At 52.6% G+C, this 20,000-nt stretch overlaps 1 protein-coding gene across 5 annotated transcripts in view; it reads left to right on the top strand.

Moving 5' to 3' along the window:
- LOC126574636 (protein still life, isoform SIF type 1) overlaps positions 1-20,000 on the top strand; it is a 66,198-nt gene that overhangs the window by 30,156 nt on the left and 16,042 nt on the right. For 2 of the 5 annotated variants that reach the window (XM_050234941.1, XM_050234940.1), the window contains exon 1: positions 1-1,615. This exon is cut by the window's left edge and continues 782 nt beyond it. The exons of the other annotated variants lie outside the window; for them this stretch is intronic. In XM_050234941.1, the coding sequence (XP_050090898.1) occupies positions 1-1,615 (1,615 nt within the window). The remainder of the gene's footprint in view (positions 1,616-20,000) is intronic. 5 annotated transcript variants of the gene reach the window in all.

The following is a 20,000-nucleotide window of genomic DNA, read 5'->3' as shown; positions in this document are numbered from 1 at the left end:
CCAGTATCCGCTTCGACAGCTCAAGAAGCATACCTTCGATCCGACGACGATCCAAACGAGCTGCACGGACATCAGGCGTAAAGGTGATCACAGCGGTGGTGGTGGTGGTGGTGGTGGACATCGAGAACGAAAGTTACGTCACTCGGCCAGTGAGGTAGTGACGTCTTCGCAATCCGATCTACCCGTGCATTCCTCGGGACGCGTGGCGCCGCAGAAACCGGAACGTACCTTCCGCTACCATCACTCCCGGGAGCGTCAGCAGGTTCCGATGGCGAGCACCCGGTCCGGGCACTTCCAGCAGTATCCCGTAGCACCGGCAACAACTTCAGCGGTACCATCGTCGACCTTTGTACCTCAGGTCCAACCGACAGCCAGCAAGTCCCAGGGAAAGCATCGGGAGCATCGATCACGCCGCCATCGAACGCAACGATCGGCCACTGTCGGTGACATTAACCAGTACCACAAGAGCCAACTGGGCACCGCTGGTGCACCGTTCGTCGGATCCTTCCATCATCCTGCTCCGGTCCATACCAGCACCACCTCGAACGTCGCCGCCACCGCCGCCAAGCGAAGTGCCTCGATGACGCGTTGCGCCGATCCGAGCTGTTCCGTCATGTCGCTGTGCGATGATCCGAACTGCAGCTACCTGTACGGCAACGATGACCGTCAAGGACGGCTGCCACAGGCTACGATGATGCCAAAACCGACCACGACGGCGACGGCGGCGACGACGACGACGGTCAGTGCTACCAGCTACTACGATACGCCACGCTGTACCTCGCTACCAAGGGCACTGCCACGGGCCGCACCCAAGTGTGGTCCGATGTGTTACGAGTGTAACAACAAGTGTAACTCGTTGCCTCGCTGTACCGATGCCCGCTGCAATATGGCCACCGATCAGCGGCGACTCCAGATGCGCACCAAAAGCAACTCACTGCCCCGGAACGCTGAGCACTATCTGTACCAGCAACCGGTCCCTTCACAGCAACCACAACACCACCAGACCAGTGTGTCAACGAAGTCAGCGTTGGCGACGACCACGATGTCGATGACTAACCTGCAACAACAACCACAACAACAACAACACCATATGCCCCGTTCGTCATTCAAATCGGCCACCAAGAAGCACCGATCCGCATCGGCATCCGGATCGGGTTCGAACGGTTCCAAATCGCTCACCAAATCGATGTCGGCGGCTTCGCTCAACTCCCGTCGCCGGCGCCACAAAACGGTTCACTTTGGCGAGAATTTGCTGCGTGAGGTGTGCCAGAACCGGAAGCTGATTCAACCGCTGCAACAGCAACAACCGACACCGTCCGGTTCGGCGCCACTGCAGCCCAACATCCAGATGTTGTACAACTTCGTCGAGGGTGTGCTAAGTGCCTGGGTGGACGATGAGGACGATCCGAACAAATCGGGCCCGGAATCGGAACCGGAACGGGGCGCTATACTGAAGCCGATGCACCGGTGTAACCGGGCCCGGTTTCAGACGATCCGGCGCGTCGTGAATGAGGCGGCCGAGCTGAAGGGTTCGTCCAAGTTGGGCAATTCACGGTACCGCCATCGGCACTGGCGCGGCACTGCCAAGGATTGTAACGAGCGGTTCCTGCGTAAGGTACGGATTTCGTTTTGGGGCGGAATTTCTGGATTCGCTTTTTTCTTCCGAAAAGTTCACCCGTGGCGACTTCTGTCCAGCAGTTTCGGTGGAAGTTCTTCTCCTGTGTATTTATATTTCGAGCGAATTGTTTGTTGAATGGACACTGCAGTGTAGAAAAGTTTACTTACACAGCATTGGTCAACTTTGCGTGAAGGCCCACCAAACAGTACTTCACGTTTGTCGCATTTTCTTCGAAACAAAATGTCGCTTCACTAAAAGTTGTTCCAAAAATATTGTTCCAAACTTTTGCATTGCCAATTAACGCACTTCAGCGAATAGAAGATGTTCGCAATTGACGACCAGGACCAAATGGCTACTCGATTTGGCTGCAGTGCTTGTTGAAGAAGGGGCGACAGTAAAGCCTACCTTGATGCAGCTTGTCATTAGACACCGTTTACGTTAATCTCTGGGCACACTATTTAGCTCGTGCTACGGTACCACACAAAACACTCACTCTTTGTGGCCTTGTGGGTCCCTTAATCGATCTAATGCTTGGGTCAAGATTGCCCTGACCTTGCCTAGTAGCTCCCCAGATGCTGCACATCATTATCATCATCATCATCATCGTCGTTCTTGCTTCCAGAAGAAGGACACAAGGCCCACTGTCATTGCCAATCCAGTGTGCAGGAGAGCCAACAAGCCAGCCTTTTCATTAACTTTGCCGGAAGCTAATTTGACTAGCGGGCGACCGGGAGGAAAGGTCCATACCGGAAGCTACTAGCACTCTCTCTCACTCTCGCTTATTCGCACTCGCTTTCATGCTCGATTTCTCTGTTTACTTGCACTCGTTGTGTACACTTCCTCTGGGGGTAGATGCACCCCCATAGGCGGTACAAAAAACAGGAAAAGCTGTTCCAATCTACACTAGAATGTGAAGCGTATAGTGTTTCGAAAGCTGTGCAGCTGTGTTTAGCAGTTGTTAAATCGAAACGAAAATTGCTCCACAACAAAAAGACCATCGACAACGGCAAATCCGTATCCATCGTTGGTGCTGCTATATCCAGATCACATTGCACTCACCCGGAACACACTGTATACCGATGAGATGACGTTGATCGTAATGGGTTTTGAGCTAAAATGACGGTGCCACAGTCCGCCTTCACTGACACCTCTCGTGACCTGTCTCGTGTTACGCGAGCGGCTTTTGTTCTCGAAGTCCATGACGTCAGTTTCCATCGGGTCAGTTTCATCCACACGCAGTCCGAGGTTAAACGTCCAATGTCCACAGGGCCATCACGCGTTGGTGCACACGATGCGTGCAAGCGCTTCCGTTCCGGTGTTGTCGACGTTTTGCTTCGACCGTTGAGCCGTGACGGCCGTACGGTTGCATTTCCACATGCACCGTCCAAGGCACTAATCGAGCTTTTGGGCCACTCGCGGGTAGCCCAAACAGCAACAACTACACAAAAAACCCCAGCGGGGAGGAACAATTTGGTTTTGGCTGCGCTTTTCCGCTCGGTAGCGTTGCTTCTCGTTGATGGTGCGTTGATAGAGCACCATTACTGCGTGTGCTGTGCCGTTTGTTGTGCATCGCTCGCTCGCTCGCTCGCTCTCGGTTGTGTTTCTAATTGTAAATTCAAATGAGTTTTCAAACTGTCCGCAACTCTCTCCGGCTGCTCGGCTCGGAAGGATTGGGTGAAGGCTGCCAAAATTTGGTTCCAAATCAATAGGCGAAGCACAAGTTGATTACCATTTCCCGACTCTGTTGGCCGAGATCGAGGGTGCTGCTACTAGTTTGTGTTTGCTGTCGGTAAACTGTGCTCCGAATATTAATCCATCATCATGGAAATCACCCAGTCGTGTACGAGTAGCCTTGCGGTGTAGTTCTGCTCCATGATTCTCGATGGCTCGAGCGTTTCTCTTCGAATGGCATTGGAGTTTCACTAGCCTCGGAATCCTCGAGGGTTAGTCTAGCGAACAAGCGTCGCATCACATGTTGACAGATGACTGTCAAGCGTGAACCGATTGAATGCGCCCGATTGGAAGCCGAGTTAGTAGGCCAGATGTCAGCAGCTGCTGCTGCTGCGATGCCTTCTTCGATGAGTACGCACTGCAGTATCTCTGTATCGACGAGACTGCCCTTTACAACAAACAAGCTCCGGGAGGGAGTGGGGTGGGGTCTACCGTTTCAATGACAATCCCAGCAAACAAACCTACCCAACCGAGGTCATCGTTCCGGTGCCGAAAATGCCGTAATTCATCAAGATGCGGTTGATGGCCAAACAATTCAATTACGCGCAAACTGCCAACTCGGCACGCTGTACCTGCGAAAACATTACACGTAATCGGTTGCCTCGGTAATCGAATAGTTCGCAGCACGAGGAGGGGACGCACGGTCTTCAACCATATCCCGTACGGGCCCCCTCACGGTGTCCTGCAGCATCATCCGCCTCTCCCCGCGCCCGGGGGCCCTATAATGAGATTATTTCGCTTAAAACGCTCCGCTTAATCCCCGATCGAAGGAGCGACCATCGGATCGATCGATTGGATCGACGATCGGCCCCCGACCGAAAACTTCCACCAAATCAGGTGCCTGGACATTATCCTGCTTTTCCTCTCTTCCTCTCTCCCTATCGCTTCCCCTTTCTCCGTTTGCTTCAATATGATAGCCGGCCACTCTACTAATTGCGCCCTTCTCGCACTCATCTCACTCTCTCTCTCTCTCTCTCTCTCTCTCTCTCTCTCTCTCTCTCTCTCTCTCTCTCCCTCTTTCTCTCTTTGGCAGGTATGTAAACGGTCGACGGTCGTTCTGAAGTTGATAATTAGATTGAAGCATTCGCGCCGGTAAGGTCGGGTCCGATCCGAACCGATTCGAGTGCCCCAGTGTGCCCGCCAGTAATGCAATTACTGCCAGCACGCCAGCACTCGAAACCCCCCCCCCCCCCCCCCCCCCCGGTGATACGGACGCAAAACGATCAACGGGAGTGGAATATATAGACCTACATAACACCGCCACGATGGATGTATGTTACGTGAAGTGGTCCTCGACGTTTCCTCTCGCTTGATCAATCTAGTTTGGACTCCTGGGACCACGGGACGCTCTGCCGTATCGTATTTGGAAAAGGATTCGATTCACAGCATCTCCGTCTGTGTGTCTGTCGTACGATGTTCGGCAAAAGCAATTCAATTCTGCCACCAGCACCACCACCAACCACGTTCGTTGGTCGGTCGATAATCGTGACCATTCCCAAATCTGTATCACGCCGTATCGTCTATGATCGGCTCGTCACATCATCATCCTCATCATCAGGTGGCCGCGAAGAGCGAAATTTGATTGCCTTTCCGCCATCTTCTTTTCAGATCTTTTTTTTTTTATATCGCTCGAAGAGGTCACGAGAACTTCTTTTCGCCTCCGCTGAACCCACATCAGGGTCGGGAGGCATCCTAAAAACCAGAATCCCCCCCCCCCCCCCCCGCCCCCGGCCCCCCAATTCCGCGAGGAATAGGGTGCTAAGGGATGTTTTTCACGATTTATTGACACCAGCCGCTTCGTCCCAGGTCGCCGAGAAAGTCCCAGCTGGGTCCTTCCATCCGAGAAAGAGAGAGAGAGAGAGAGTGAGTGACATGGGTCTTGGCACCTTCGACAACGCAACCTACGGGGCCACCGGGGCACGGATACAGCCACGATAACATCGCGTTAATGCTTCTTAATCGCATTGCTGCGCGTAATGGCAAAAAGGGCGGGCCGAACATTTCGTCAAGTCAGCCGGAGTTGGCGAGGGCTGTCACTGACACCTCACGAACCGCTCGGTAACAAGTAACAAGTTCTGTAAAACCGAGCGGAAGCAGCAAACCTTTTGCAACTCCCCTGGTGGGGGCAGGCGTACGCAGAGTCAAAGGTTTGCCGTGTTGAAGCAAACCTGTGTTGGGGAACCTTTCCAATCGCAATCGATCTGAGCCCAACTTTCTCGCGCGATTACGTGTCAGCGACATCTCATTTGAATGTTCACCGACAAGAAAGGTTCCCGTTTCTCATGCCCTTTTTTTTTGGGGGGGAACCTTTTGAGCGCCTTTCGCGATTACAAGAATCTGCAACCGGCAACCGGATTCAAAAGATTAAAGAAACTCCCAGGGCGCCTTGGATGTAACTCTCCGAAGAGCAGATTTCTGGGCATCTAGGCGTGTAATTTGAAGCTCAAGCTATGCGACAGACTCCGCTACATTGAAGGCAATTCCAGCAAAGCCACTCGCATCCCTCACGGGGGCGCGGGACTTTCGAGGAACGAAACCGGAACCATAATTAGGCGAGCCCTGCCTTGGGGAGCCGTGGCACCGAGGACTACGACAAACAACGCAGCATAACACAACGATGATGATATTTCCTCCCGCTGCGGACATTTTCACTCACGGGCGCATTGATTCCCGTGTCGTCCGTGCTGCTTTGTCTCTTCTGTACTCTGTCGTTGACCCATCCAGACCATCCCCGAGCGGGGACACAATGGTAAAGGTCATGCCTGCTCGAGCTTTATATATGCTCTTGAGAATAGCTCGCTACAAGAAGGACCAATAAAGACATCCCAGCTCGTCTATTGGCCATCTCCTTCTCGTTTCCAACTTCTAGAAACTGGAATTCGAAGCTACTTACTGCAGGTCCGCTGGGCTGGGGATTAAACTTTTTCTCTCTAAATCCTCAAAGAAGAATAGCAAACGCACAATGGAGAGATTGTTTCTTCATTTCGTTTGCCAACTCACTCCACCATGGATGGTACATTTTCTCACCCTGATAAAGTTTAAGATGGGGAGAGGGAGAGGATGCGAGTAAGACGGAGAAGGAGAGCAACAAAAGTTTTAATTTGACGAATTTTGGGTAGACAGCAGCAGCAGCAGCAGCAGCAGCAGCAGCAGCAGCAGCAGCAGCAGCAGCAGCAGCAGTAGCAGCAGCAGCGCTTCTATCGAATCCCATTCCTGTCCTGGCATGTGTGTTCCCTCCGAACTCGTGAAATGAAGAATTAGATTTCACTCCTTTCATTTCACTCACCAACCGTTCCGCGGGCGGGTTTTTATTGAGAATAAATTCCAGTCGCTCATTGGCGCGCTGTCGGGGTGGATGGGCTGTTAATATGGATCCGTGGAAATGGATGCTTTCCCCATGAAGCTCCGTTTTTAGCACGGGCCTTGTGTCGGTCTTGAAACAAGCAGCCATACATTACTCATCATCCACCTCCATCCACCCCCCTCCCCCCCTTCCCTTCTGGCTTCTGGCATGGAATTACATTCCGAGTGGCGAAAGTTATAAAGAGCTTGCGAGCACCCAAAACGCACTTAAGCACAGGCCAACGTCACTGCCGCCGCCTTCGCCACGTCCTCCGAACTCCGAAGAAGCTAGAATTACGAACCATAGCCACCATTACCAGCGCGCTCGCTCGCTTGCTGGTGGTGGTGATGACGATCCGGGCATCCGAAAGTGCTATTTTTGATTTTACGCATCGTTAAAACTTTTGCCCCCCAAAAACCGAAAGCCTCGTAGCTTCTGCCCTCACCAAACCACGTCTCATGCGGCAACACCTCTGCCCCTCCATTGCTGCTGCTGCTGCTGCCGCTTTTTGGGAGTGCTTCAAGAGGTGGTCCTCTTTAGGGTTGCCGTAGGTAACGCCGCAAGGCCGCTTCGATGGATTCTGTTCGCCACGTTTCGCGAGGCTCAGCAAAATTCCCGCTCGCTCCCGGCAGACAGTCGGACACAATAGCGAAAGGCAACACAGTACCGCATCTCGCTCCCGGTGAGCATATCAATCGATTTCGATTTGTGCAACTATAAACACACGTTAACACGCATCAGCCACAGCAAGCCCCGCTCTGTGCTGATGCTAGACGGGGCGCTCGATCCCGTTTTATGTTTCGCGTGGAGCACAAAAGTGTGGCAGCATTAATGCTACCTTCCTTCCTTCCTTCCTTCCTGTCTTCCTTCCTTTCTAGAACTCATCCACACTTTTTGGAGAGAGAGAAGGAAGGAAGCCGGGATCCCCGACACCGGGAGTCTCCCTCTCTCTCTCAGATCTCAACGCTACTCGTAGCCCATTGTTGGACGCAAATTGAAATTTTGTGAACCAGAATATGAGGTGCTCACCAGCCCCAGCTGCCTCAGACTTCCGTTCTCGGTTGGATCGATTTTCCGAGACCCAATATCATCCGGACGTTAATTTATAATTTTCCTCGTCCCGTCTTTCATCTCGACCAGGATGGAAGGTGAGGATAGGACGATGGTGGCCAGGTTGTTTGGTTGAGATGACACAATAAAATGTGTCCAAATTGTGGACCGTGGAGTTTGCTGGTAAGGTTAGTCAGGTGTCGTCTTGGGAAGCTCGGCAACGCAAAAACGGAAGCATAATTTCCATAACAGCACCAACCTGAGCTCACGGCTCCATCGTTCCCTAGGAAAAGGACCTGTAGCGTGTTCTTGGTGAAAGGAACGGAACATGCACGTTGAGCACGATGAACGATTCGAGAAATTATTTATGGACAATCGTTGGGTTGCCGGGGTGTTTTGAGCGTGCGAACGAACGAACGGAGGCAGCACTTACCCAGCACAACAAGACTCCTTCGGTTCCGGTAGCGAGATAAGCCCTAATCGGCTCCCTGAAGGGCTGCCCGGTTCGCTATTATTGTTGCGGTCCGTTTTATTCAAATCCAACACCATAGAACACCACAGTGTTTGGGGGGGGGGGGGGGGGGGGAGGGGAGGGTTTCCGTTATTGTGCTGATTATTTCATGAGAAATGAGAATGCTCGTCCGTCCGGTGGCCACTCACTCAACCCGTGTTTGCTTTGAAGCGTTGAATTGGGCACAATCCTCGGGGACGCCAACGCTTCCGTCGCTGGGTGATAACAGTCGGCGGCCAACCGAGTGATTCATTTGTTGTCCGGAACAGTCCGCGATAACAGGTTCCCGTTGCCCAACTCTCCCGCTTGAAATACTTGGAAACATTCGAACATCAAAAGGCTGACGCCATTTCATCAGAAACGACGCTTGCTTAGATCGTTCGATAGCGAGTTCGAGCGAGCGCGCCAGGCGGGAGGGCGTCGGGTTGATTGTTGCATTCCACCATTCCGGCCACCATTCCGGATGGTTCGAACGGACGGACATTCCCCGTTCCAGCAATTATGCATCATTCCAGTGGTTCCAGCAGTGCCGCATCCATTCTAATCAGACCAAGCCCATCTAAGTAGCCGGTAGTGGTGGTGGTGGTGGTTGCCAGTAGCCCTTTGCGCCTAGCGACCGTTGAAAGGGGCGGGCAGATCAAAGCAAACCATGTTCCCTGTCCGAGGAGCCGTACGCTTCAGTTCGGTTCGAGTCCCCGACGAAGAGAGAGAGAGCGAAAGATATTTGACGCCATAATGACACATTTGACGTTTAGCAACCGAGCATCGAGATCGATTGGATCAGTACACCGCCAGGGGCCCAGGGTATCATATAACCGCATCCGGCCACTCATTCAGTGCCTGTGCGGTGTCCGGCTTCTAATTAGGTCCCCATTAAATCCACCCTGAACAGCAGGACAGTGCTGCTAGAATCCGGCCTTCTGGCTTGTCCGACGTACTCGCGGTGTGTCCTTGCTCGCTCGTCTGGTTGGTTCTGAACGGCCACGGCCCAGGAACTCTCCGATGACCTCGATTGTTCGGTCTCGTTAGTCATGTTCAGCGCCACCCAGGCACCGTGTGGTCTCACTTTGTAATCAGTCGGGTAATTGGGTTATAATTATTTGCTTCCATCCCCGAACCGCCGGGCCACTCTACAAGAACCAGAGGGTAATTAGGCCAACGGAGTTGGAGGGACAAAGAGAAAAAAGGGCATCCAGAGATCGCATCGCAATTCATCGAGCGTCCGGCTGCTCCATGTGGAGACCCTGACTGGGTGGCGTTCTCCTTTAATTCTCGCCCAAAAGATTGATTGACCGGTTCTGACGCACGCACCATCCATAAATACGCAGAAGAGTGAACGATGCGAACTCAATTATTGATCTGCGTGAGGCAATCCACAAACATTCTGTTTTGCCGTATCACTTGTTCCATCACTTAATCCCGTATCCCGCTGTCGTACCGTATTAATGGCTTAAAACATAATAACGACCTCGCTCGACCTGGCCACGCCACACGACACGACTCAATGGAGCAGAAAGTATCGGCTTCAGAGGCCGCTACACGTCTTCTCCATTTTTTTCCACTCTCTCTCACACGTAGCTGCGTTGCCTCGGGACACTTACACGGACCGTACACTCTTGTACCGTACCACACTCAACATAATTATGGGCTCTACCACCCCCAGTCGTCACCCACGCCAGCACAGACCTGAGTAAGATGTGAGTGTTGCGGTGAAAGGCCGTTCCTTTGGGGTCGAAAATCGTATCCCACCAACAACCACTCAAGATGGGGAAAATTAAAATTCTGCTCACGATAATGATGATTGCGGGACCACCATCATCACCCAGTGCGATGACATGGAGCTGGAGCTGGAGCTGGAGAGTGAAAGGATTTCTTGAAAGCAAGTGGCACACCGACACACCGACTGTCGAGACCGTCGGTAAAGGTGCCGAACGCGAGCGAGTACCGCTCGCTATAGTTGGCCATGGCAGGCAAAGAAGCGGAAGAAAACAATACCATTACCAAGGAGATCTTGTGACACACACGCGGGCACAGGGTTCTAGCAGAACCGGAAGCAGAATTGCACCGCACCACACCGCACCCAGAGCTCCGTACTTGAGTGGAGCAACCATTTCCGGGAGCACCAGGCCATGGCTGTGATATGACACGCTGTTGTCATGACGGTCGGCTGTGTTCGGTGAATCCAGGACCCAGAAACCGGAGTACGGTTCTGCTCAAGCCACCCCGGGATATGAATAGAGCAAAAGAAAGGGGGGAAATGCAAAAACAATAAAAAAACGCCAAAGGAAAACCGAGGGAACTGCTGGGTACTGGGGAAGGGTATGGCAAGTACCCAAGTGCCCTTATGTGCCGGTTGGTTGGTAGTACATCCACGGGTGTGTATTCCACGCCATGTTTCGTGTTGCGAGCGGGCTTTTTAAGCGCCTCGATGTGGCCCCATAGCTGGTCAGAGAGAAAGAAAAAGGGAGATAAAGGGAGCGAAACAGGAGTGAGACCTCGAAACTTAAAGGTTTTGGCCGTACTTCAAGCATCACTTCATTCTTGGGCGCATCCCGGGAACCATCCCGGGTGTCAGATTTTCTCGGGTTTCTCGAGTTCGCGAGATCTGTTCACTTCGGCGGTTCCTGGGGAACAACCGTGGTGTTGTTGACGTCGTTTTGGCCCCCTTTTTGTCTCGGTTCTCATGCGGTGCCTGGATTCCGGATCGGCTAACACTCAACTCCCGATCGGTGCTCTGCGGCGGTTTGTGGTGCACTGGGGATGAAATAATACAATCTATCCAACGACCGAACGGACGAAGCCTCAACCGGTGGGCGAGAAGGAGGGGGACAGAGAAATGAACGAGCTATCAACAATTCCAACCGAGCAACCGACCGAACGGTACCGTTTCGGTCAGCAGGTCTGGTCTACGAGCCGGAAAAAATGGAAAAAGGTATGAAATGGCCACATGGTAAGAGGAGTCGCGTACCGTGGAAACTAGAGACATGGAACACCGCAACACCTGTCCAGGGGGAGCCACCCTGGCTGGTTTGTTTGCCCGAATGTGTCCTCCGGACACCGACTCCGCCCGATGCCCTGAGAATATATCCGAACCCTGGGATCCGGCTAGGGCAGGGCCACCGTTCGCTAAGCGGATAAATATTCATGAAATATTATATTAGCGTGAAAATCAGCTCGTTTGAGTTATATACCCCGAAAACCTTATCCCAACGAACTGGAAACCGTCCCGAGAGGGATTAGAAACACAGCGAAAGAGAGAGAGAGAGAGAGAAAGTTTGGTGCTGTTTTGCGGTTATCGTTCCCCTGTGGAAGTGATGGAAGAAACCCAGAAGAATCAGCCTGTTGGAAGCGAACCAAAAGGGATATGGAGTCTCCTTGGAGGCTTTCTTCTCGATCGTAAAACAAGAATCCAACCAACACAATGTGACTGGTCCTCATAAGACATAGGACCCGGTGGCTAGAGAATCCTTGAAATGACTCTTCGTCCTTGGACCAACCATAACCTGCGCATCACAAAACCTCGAACCCAGGGAACGGGGCGCATCATGCTCTCCATCATGCACGGACACAAATCCCAAATGAAAACGGGGTAAAAACGGACGCAACCACCACTACCATGGCTGAACACCTCCCGAGGACTGGTTCCCCTTCCTTTTTACCCATTTTCCCCTGGCTTGCGTCCATAATTAAATCATCCCGGACCACCCAGACCGGGGAGGGGGTCGAGCACGAGCTGACTAAGTAATTAGAACGTTTTTTGGGGTGAAACACCGGCCCACACCGGTTGACGGCCGTGTGACGTCGGTGAGAGATACGGCCAGAGGGCTTGGGCTTAAAGAACCCTAAAACAACAGCAGCAACAGCAGCAGCAACGAAAAAGAAAAAAAAGAAAAATGGCGCCTCCTCAACGACCCTGTTGACTTTGAGCCCCCCTAACCCGGTCCAATGGGAAAAGGTTTTTTGTGCTACTGGAAGCCGTCCCAGAAATGGGCTTACGTCGGTCGCTTTTCCGCGTTACCCAGCCTCCAGCGCCCAACCTGATGGTGGTGTCGGGCTTAATCCGGATGATCAACCGCCATTTGGAAGGGCTGAAGTGGCCAAAAATGGTGACAATTTATCCTAACTCTCCCTCCCCTTCCGTGTGCCCTTTCGACTCCATGTTTTGGTTTTTTGTTTTCATGTTTCCATTTCTGACGCCACCGCCCTGAAGGCTGATCCAAGCATCCAGGATGTTTTCCCTGTTGGTGCGGTTTACGAAACGCGTGGTTTCTAGAGCGTTGGTTACTTGGATCACCAACCAACCACACTCCACTTCCACAGCGGGACGTGGCCGTGCTCCGGCAACCAGCAACAACGCAAAGTGGAACGAAGGCCGAACGTCAAAGTTAGCGCAGCTCATTAGGCACCGAGCTGGGAAAATGGGAACACGTTCCAATGAGCCACAGCCCGGAACCGGGGCCAGTCACGGTGATAACACTATTGCCAGCACCCCCGAGCAAATGGTCATGCTGTCGAGCGCCTTGCGGAACACAAACTTTTGGTGGGGAAAAATTATCGTAAATTCGGACCCCCTTTTTACGGCGACTATTTTGCGAAAGTTTTCCGCCACAAAACCGTCCCACACACGCGTACATCGACGGTGGGACGGAAAATTGATCGTTTATTAGTACCCCACACCGCCACAAGCCTACAAACAGGTGTATACACCAGTCGGTGGTGTCCTGACAGTTGGAACTGGGACTGCGAGATCGATGAGATCGAATGGAGCGAGTGTGTCGGCCGGTGGATGATCATCAGGATCACCACAAAACAGTGGCCGGAAGGAAGGAAATCGGGAACCGGGGGGTAGCACGGTGCGGGGGCAAACTTTTCCCGATTATTTCAGCACTTTTACTGTGCGGTGTACAGGTGTGGTTGTGTTTCGTTCGTTCATGTGTGTTTCACTGCTAGAACCCCTAGTGTTGTACGTGTGCATGTGTACCAGGGAACGAGAAAAACTTTTTCCCTCAACAGTTTAGTGTTTCCCACCCACCCCCCCTGGGATGAGCTATTCAATCAACGTCCTCGTCCTTTTTTTTCTATCCCCCTCTTCTCTCTTCCTCCTGCTGTGGCTATTATCTAGGTGAGTTGCATCTCACGAGCAATTTTCCGTCGTTGAAAACGAACGAGAACGAGAAACAGTTTGCCGGTGCTGGGATAGCAAACTTTCCCTTCCAGTTAGTAGCTCAGCTCGCAGAAATGGCTAAAACTTGTCGTGTCCCTCGTGAGCCTGTGTGGCCCAATCAAAATTCTCCCCAAGTCATGCCAAGCGCCAGGCCGTGTGCGCACTGTGGCAGCGTAATTTGCAGAAACCAATGCTTTACTGATGCTTCTTCGGTGAATCAGCAGCATCACCATCACTGTTCCCACGGAGCAGGCGCTCATAGAGCTTTCCACAGTCCACAGTCGACAAATGTCAAAGGTGCCCGGTTGGTTGGTCGCCATGGTACCAGCTGGTCAGAGCATCCCGGGAACGCGTGTAAACCGGGGAACCATCACCAAAATGTTACACAAAATGTAAGCTCAACGCAGCTCAACGGAGCTCGATTGAGAGAAAGCGCAACGCAACGCAACGGAAACACTCGCTGTCAGATTTCCTCCTATCAGGTATCAGGCACTAGAAGCACAACGCGGCAGCAGCAGCAGCAGCAGCCCTTTGCAGGACAGGGCAGGACCGTTCTGACACCACTCGGTTCGTTCCAGCATAAATGGTGTGCCAGGGGTTGTACGTTGTACCTTCGGTGACAACCGAAACCCTACTTTTTGTTGCTCCAGCTGCTGCGTCGCTGCTGCTGCTGCTACAGCTCATGCTGGATGGCTAGTGGTTTGGTGTCAAAAAGCTGTCGACGTGAGTCCCCCCCCCCCCTCACCGCTCCCGGTAAACAATGTTTGACTCACAGGCAGCGAGAGAGAGCTTGGCTGTTTGGAAGACATTCGCTCTGCGCCACCAACAGGATGGACCAAAGGTGGGTTTGTTGGGTTTGAGATTTTTGAGTCCGTTGTTTCTGCATCTGTCAGGCACGGTAAGCAGCGGCAGCATCATGGACGTAACGTACCTCAGAAATTCCTGGGAAACGTATTTGCATATACCCTTCGTTGCCTTCGTTGCAAAAAGGATGCTGCCTTTCGCTCTCTCTCGCTCTCTCTTTCTCTCTCTCTCTCTCTCTCTCTCTGCCTCTCTGTCTCTCTATGTCCGTCTGTCCGTTTGATGACACTCCACCCGGATAGAACCACTCCACCAACCATACCATGCCGTGGAAGGGCGGACAAACATCATATTATATTCCATTCGCTCGAGGAGCTGCTTCCGACGACGACGACGGCGACGAAGATGACGACGTTGACAACGAGTCCGTGCGAGGACGATCTTCGGTTTTTTTTTCCAACCAACCCACCGTTGGTGCTCTCCGAACCGTGTGCTCTCGGGCTATAAATATTTGTCTTACTTGACATACATTCTTCATACCTCGGTCCAGGGTACCCGGCCGGGGTCGGTATGAAGGGGGGTGTCAGCTCTTCAATCCACCTGAGCTCCCGGAACCTCTCGCGAAGGCCAACAGAAACAGAAACGACAAACGGGCTGGGCAATCGTGAAGCGAGAGCGAGAGAGAGAGAGAGAGAGTTCTTCTGGCATGTGATCTGTGCTTGCAAGGTGGCCGCACCGTGGCCGCATGCCATGAACATGAACCGGTCGCTTTGCTGCCCGGAAGTCCGCTCTTTGCTTCACCTCTGTGCACGCACGCAGGTGTGCCACAGCCACAAGTCAGCAATTTTACGTTTCCGGATCCGTTGGGCCACCACTTGGGGGGGTGGGACGGAATACCAGAGATCCAGCGCCGCAACATGTAACCATATCATTCCCCCCCCCCCCCCCCCCGCCAATTCCCTCTCTGGAGTGGTGTGCGAGGAGGAGGTGAATTTTTCTCATTTGGATTTTAGACGGAAACAACCCCGGGTGGGGATGCAAAAAAAAAAAAAAAAGGAAAATGGTGAAACCAGTCGCGACCCGGCCATCCGTGGAGGTGCCTTTGATGTTTTCTCCATAATGAACATTTGCTCGTTCGTCGGTCCGTCGGTTGGGTGTGTGCATGCCGCATCAAACCACCCATCACCCCCCCGCCCGATGCCCTTCCAACACAGATAGACGCTGACACGGGGAATCCATTTTCCCCAGGAGGTTCGGTGCTCAACACACACGTGGTGTGCTGGAACGCATTTTACGCTTAGATGCAATTTCATTTTAATGGTGGAACCGAATCCGGTTACGAGGCTGAGCGAGACTGAGCTCGACGGTGACTTCAACAATGTCGAGAAGCCCTTCAGTGGGGCGGGGATGAAAGGTGTCGTAGGGCGGCATGCTAGGGACCCCAAAAACCCCTACCTTTGTGATGTCATAAAAGGACGAGCAGATCCTCTTTAATTTGATCCCGTAATCAATTGCTACGCTCGATGGATGGAGAGCCATCATTACGATACTCTCTCGAAGGAGGAGACCGTTACGTTGGCCCTAATACCGTCCATAACTAAAGACACGAAAGCTCCGGGGCCACGAATTTACAATCACCGGAACAGGTGAGTCGGAAAAACTCAAACAGCCGGAATTAATGCGTTCCGATCGATACCACCACCGACAACGGGATCCGAGGTATATTTCGGTAGGGGGCTTCCGGTGGCCGGTCCATCATCACCGAGTACCGACTTGGCTCATCCTTATCCTGTCATCTCATCGCTAGTGTCGGGCCCTTCCAGTGGCTTCCTTTCTTTTGGTCCACCCATTCCGATCCAGGATGCCTGGTCGGTTGCCAATGGTTGCAATTTTGTCGGACCTCGTCCCCGGGACAAATATGTTCACCAGCGGGACCAGCGACGGTACCGGCGGCTACTATTTGGAGCGTAAGAAGAATGCAGCCACCCTTCGCCTCGAGCCTCGAATCGATTGGTTCACCTGCCCTGGACTGAGCTGGCAACATGGTTGCCAGCTGCTGCTGTTGCTTCTGTTGCTGTTGCAACCTTCCGAGAAGCGTGTCCAATCCAGTCACGGGGATACGGAAGCAACCTTGTACGAATCAGGTCGACGCCTGGATGCTTCCTGGAATTATCTGCGCCAGCGGCAAGAAGAGCGCGGGCGCGCGCGAGAAAGGATGCGCCAAATCCACCCGCTGGAAGGTGCTCGGACCTCGGACCACGGAGCAACACTCGATGTCGATGTCGAGGTGCTTCAAAATCAAATCGGAACGGGACGGTGTGGCGTAGACCGTCCGTAGTCCAGGTTCAGGTGCCCGGACATGAGTAGCGATGTTCACTTTCCAATTCAATTCCCCCTCGCACCGTTCACCCCTTTCGTAGTCTTTCGTTTCGACGTCGTTTTCCTTCTTTCCCCTTTGGACTAAGGGCTTCCAATTCGTTGCATTTAGTGGAGCGGATATAGAGACTCCCAGGGCTGGACACCGCGCCATCGCTGGTGGAAAGATAATAAAAATGGACCAATCTTATCCATCCTCTCGGGCCAACGAACTGAAGCTGAAGCGCCTGCTCTCTCTCTCTCTCTCTCTCTCTCTCTCTCTCTCTCTCTCTCTCTCTCGCGGCCACCGGTTAAGTGCATCTCGATTGGAAAGGCTTACACCACCACCACCAGTACCGTTCGCGTTAGTTGCACTTCTTGTGGATTCCCGTGTTCCGATCTCTTTTCGATTTTATCTCCAAATCCCTCCCTTCTTTGTCGTAGAAAGCGAGACCAACTGCACGTTCACCGCATAAGGTGCACGATTTAAAAATACATTCCGAAAAAAAGAAGATAAATCATATCGAAAGGTAAAATCAAACTCCAATCAAGGGAACGAGAAGCTGTTGCTGTGTACTGTACAGTAGAAGAGGAGAAATGGAACCAGACAGAATGGGTGGGAGGGTGTGCACCATCAATCCAACAAACGGAGCGAATGGTAATAATATCACCGCACAGATACAGATTGATGGCTTTTCCGGGGCTCCAGGGGCTTGGTTTTCGGGTGCAAGCACGAGCAAACGTTCAGCAGCCATAACCTCAATCGGGCGACGGGCTTTCGCTTCAACCAAAATGGTGATGGTGATCCAAGTGATCCATGAGTGTTATCGAGAGCCTTCCCTTCACAACCGCAGCGGGCGACTACATTCTGGAAACCGAAAATGGCGAATGTGTCGATGTTCCTTTCTCCGACACTAAGCTCACTAAGCGACACTAAGTTTTCGGGTTCCCCGATCAGGGGCGCTGATAATATCATGATGAATGCTCATGGTCATACAGAGCAGCGATTCGGTATTTCCGGCAGATAAAACCAGCAAGCACGCACTACTTAACAGATAGGCGCAATCGACGCAAATACGGTCCGACGTTCCGGTGAACGAGCTAGAGCTACTCGAGCACGGAAATGGAAAAATGGCCCCAAGATGGAGGCCCCCGAGAGAGAGCGGGTGAGCGAGCGAACAAGAGTGAGTCAATGAAATGTCATGTAAATCACCGTCGACTATCGAGCCTCTAACCGCTCGCGCAACCACCATCGTACTGTACTGTAAGGACCGTTAGTGTTAGTGCTCCTCATTTCTCAAGCTCCAGCTGCAAGTAATCCTCGACTGCGTAGGACACTTGACGGTGGAGCCGCCGTATAAACTCCGGAAGCACTTTTCCGGCGACCACCAATGGGTTTCCTATGCAAATGGCATTGTCAAGAGGAGGCTGGTAGATGTGGAATGGTGGTGGTGGATAAGTCAAAGTGCAATTCGTGCACCGGAATGTCGGCTTGAATTCTTCACCTCCCTCCCGGTTGCATAATGGGTGCGTCCTACAACGCCCAAAAGAAAGAACCAAAGGGAAAAGCAGTTGTTGTGAGGGGGTGGTTTCAGGCAACAAACCACAAAACCCACCGTAATGCTCTGAACCATAACATCGAACCGACCGTAACCGCTTCGCATCTTAATCTGCATACACACATACAAACACGCACGTACATACATACAAAAGCAGTATCCATCATCATTTGTTTTCCCACCTGGGGATGGGATGGGGGGATGGGGGGAGGGTGAGCGTCTCTCCGATAATATTAATCACAAATCACAGAAATGCTTACCGGGCATGTGCATCTGTAGGACGGGGTGTGTGCGAGTGGCCTCTCTGTGGAGGTACACGTGATATCGTGGTTGGTAGACGTTCTGTAAATAGCACCATGAGCTCTCCGGCATCAGGGATCCTTGGAACCGGATGCATCATTGAGAGGCGACGGTGACGGTAGTGGCGGAGGCAGCATCCTGTGAGCGAGATGAAAACAAAAAGAAACGAACGGGTACGAGCGAGAAAAGGAAATCAGGAGGCGGGGGAGGGGGGGATGGAAATGAAAACATTCTCGAAACGGTGAAAATGCTAATTAAAGCAGCATTTCGAAGAAAATGCATCCGTACATCGGGGGCCCTCCTTACCAACAATCCTGGCTGGTCGGTGGGTGGTGGCCGATGGAGGAGGATGAAGAAGAACAGGGAGCTGGAGGAGCAAAATGGCGCCAGATGAGTGGCAGCGAAGGGGAAGCTGCTGCAGCAACAGAAAATCGACAACAACAGTGAAAAAAAAGGGAAGGAAAACTCTCCGGGGAATCAGCATTTTCCATCACCAGCGTGCACCGAACGAGCGAGCGTGTCGGGGCGGGTGGTTGACCGCCACCCACCTACCCCCAACGCCCACCTATCATGCATCTCTGCTGCTGGCTCGGCGGTGCTGCCAATTGGCATAATGTTTACGTACACCGACGGCTTGTGTGCATGTGTATTTGTGCATGTGCATGTCTTTAGCTCATCGTTCGATTGCCCCAATGCTCTATGGCATCCCCACCACCCCTTCCCCTCCCTCTGGAGCCTGGTAGGAGTGTTCCGGTTGGGCTTCCGGTTTTTGTTTCCGGCCGCTTTACAGAACTGCCAACAAGCTGCAAGCTGCGAAAGTTCTTGGCTGGCTGGCAAGTGGGTGGTGGGTGGTGATGGAGCACGATGATGCAACCGGGATTTCTATTTTCGTTCGTTCCACTTTTCCACCGGAAAATGGGGTTCTCTCCATCAAATTCCTCGCAGCAGCAGCAGCAAGCGTAGCATGCTACGATGCCATTTCTCACCTTCAAGGTGTGTGCTTGGGAGTCGAGGAGGAATGTGCATGTCAGTGTGTGGGTAAATAGTGGTGCATCCTTATAGGAGCGCACATGGAAAACCCGAGAGCTTGGAATGATATGTTGGTGAAATGTTTACACAAGATGACGAGGCCGGGGCCGAGGACGCGGAGAGTGGGCCACAAGGCATCATCATCTGGCCGCAAACATGATGCTCCCAAGCACTCACACGCGTGCCCGTCCGACCGGGAGTATTGTTGCCCCTCGTACTATTACTCTTCTGGCCCGCACCTGAGCGCAGCGCATTGCATTGTCTCGTCAGTGGTCCACACCATAATCATCGCATCACTATCCCACTGCCCTCTCCCTTCCACATGCACAACTATTATCTTGTTTACACAGCCACAGAAATAGCCACGGTAGTGGCACGGATGTGCGATGCAGCAGAAGTCTCACCTCGCAACATTATTCACCGTCGGACGATAACCGTGGTTGTCGTCCTGATCCTGGTGCTGGTCCTAGTACGGAATCGCTGACTGCTGCTGCTCCAGCTGCCATTAGCGACAGTTAAAGAGGGGATTTTCTGGTCTG

Source organism: Anopheles aquasalis, chromosome 3 (genome assembly GCF_943734665.1).
Source record: "Anopheles aquasalis chromosome 3, idAnoAquaMG_Q_19, whole genome shotgun sequence".
Lineage (NCBI taxonomy): Eukaryota > Metazoa > Arthropoda > Insecta > Diptera > Culicidae > Anopheles > Anopheles aquasalis.
Note: the sequence above shows the minus strand (reverse complement) of the source record. Positions and strands in the feature narration are given on the sequence as shown.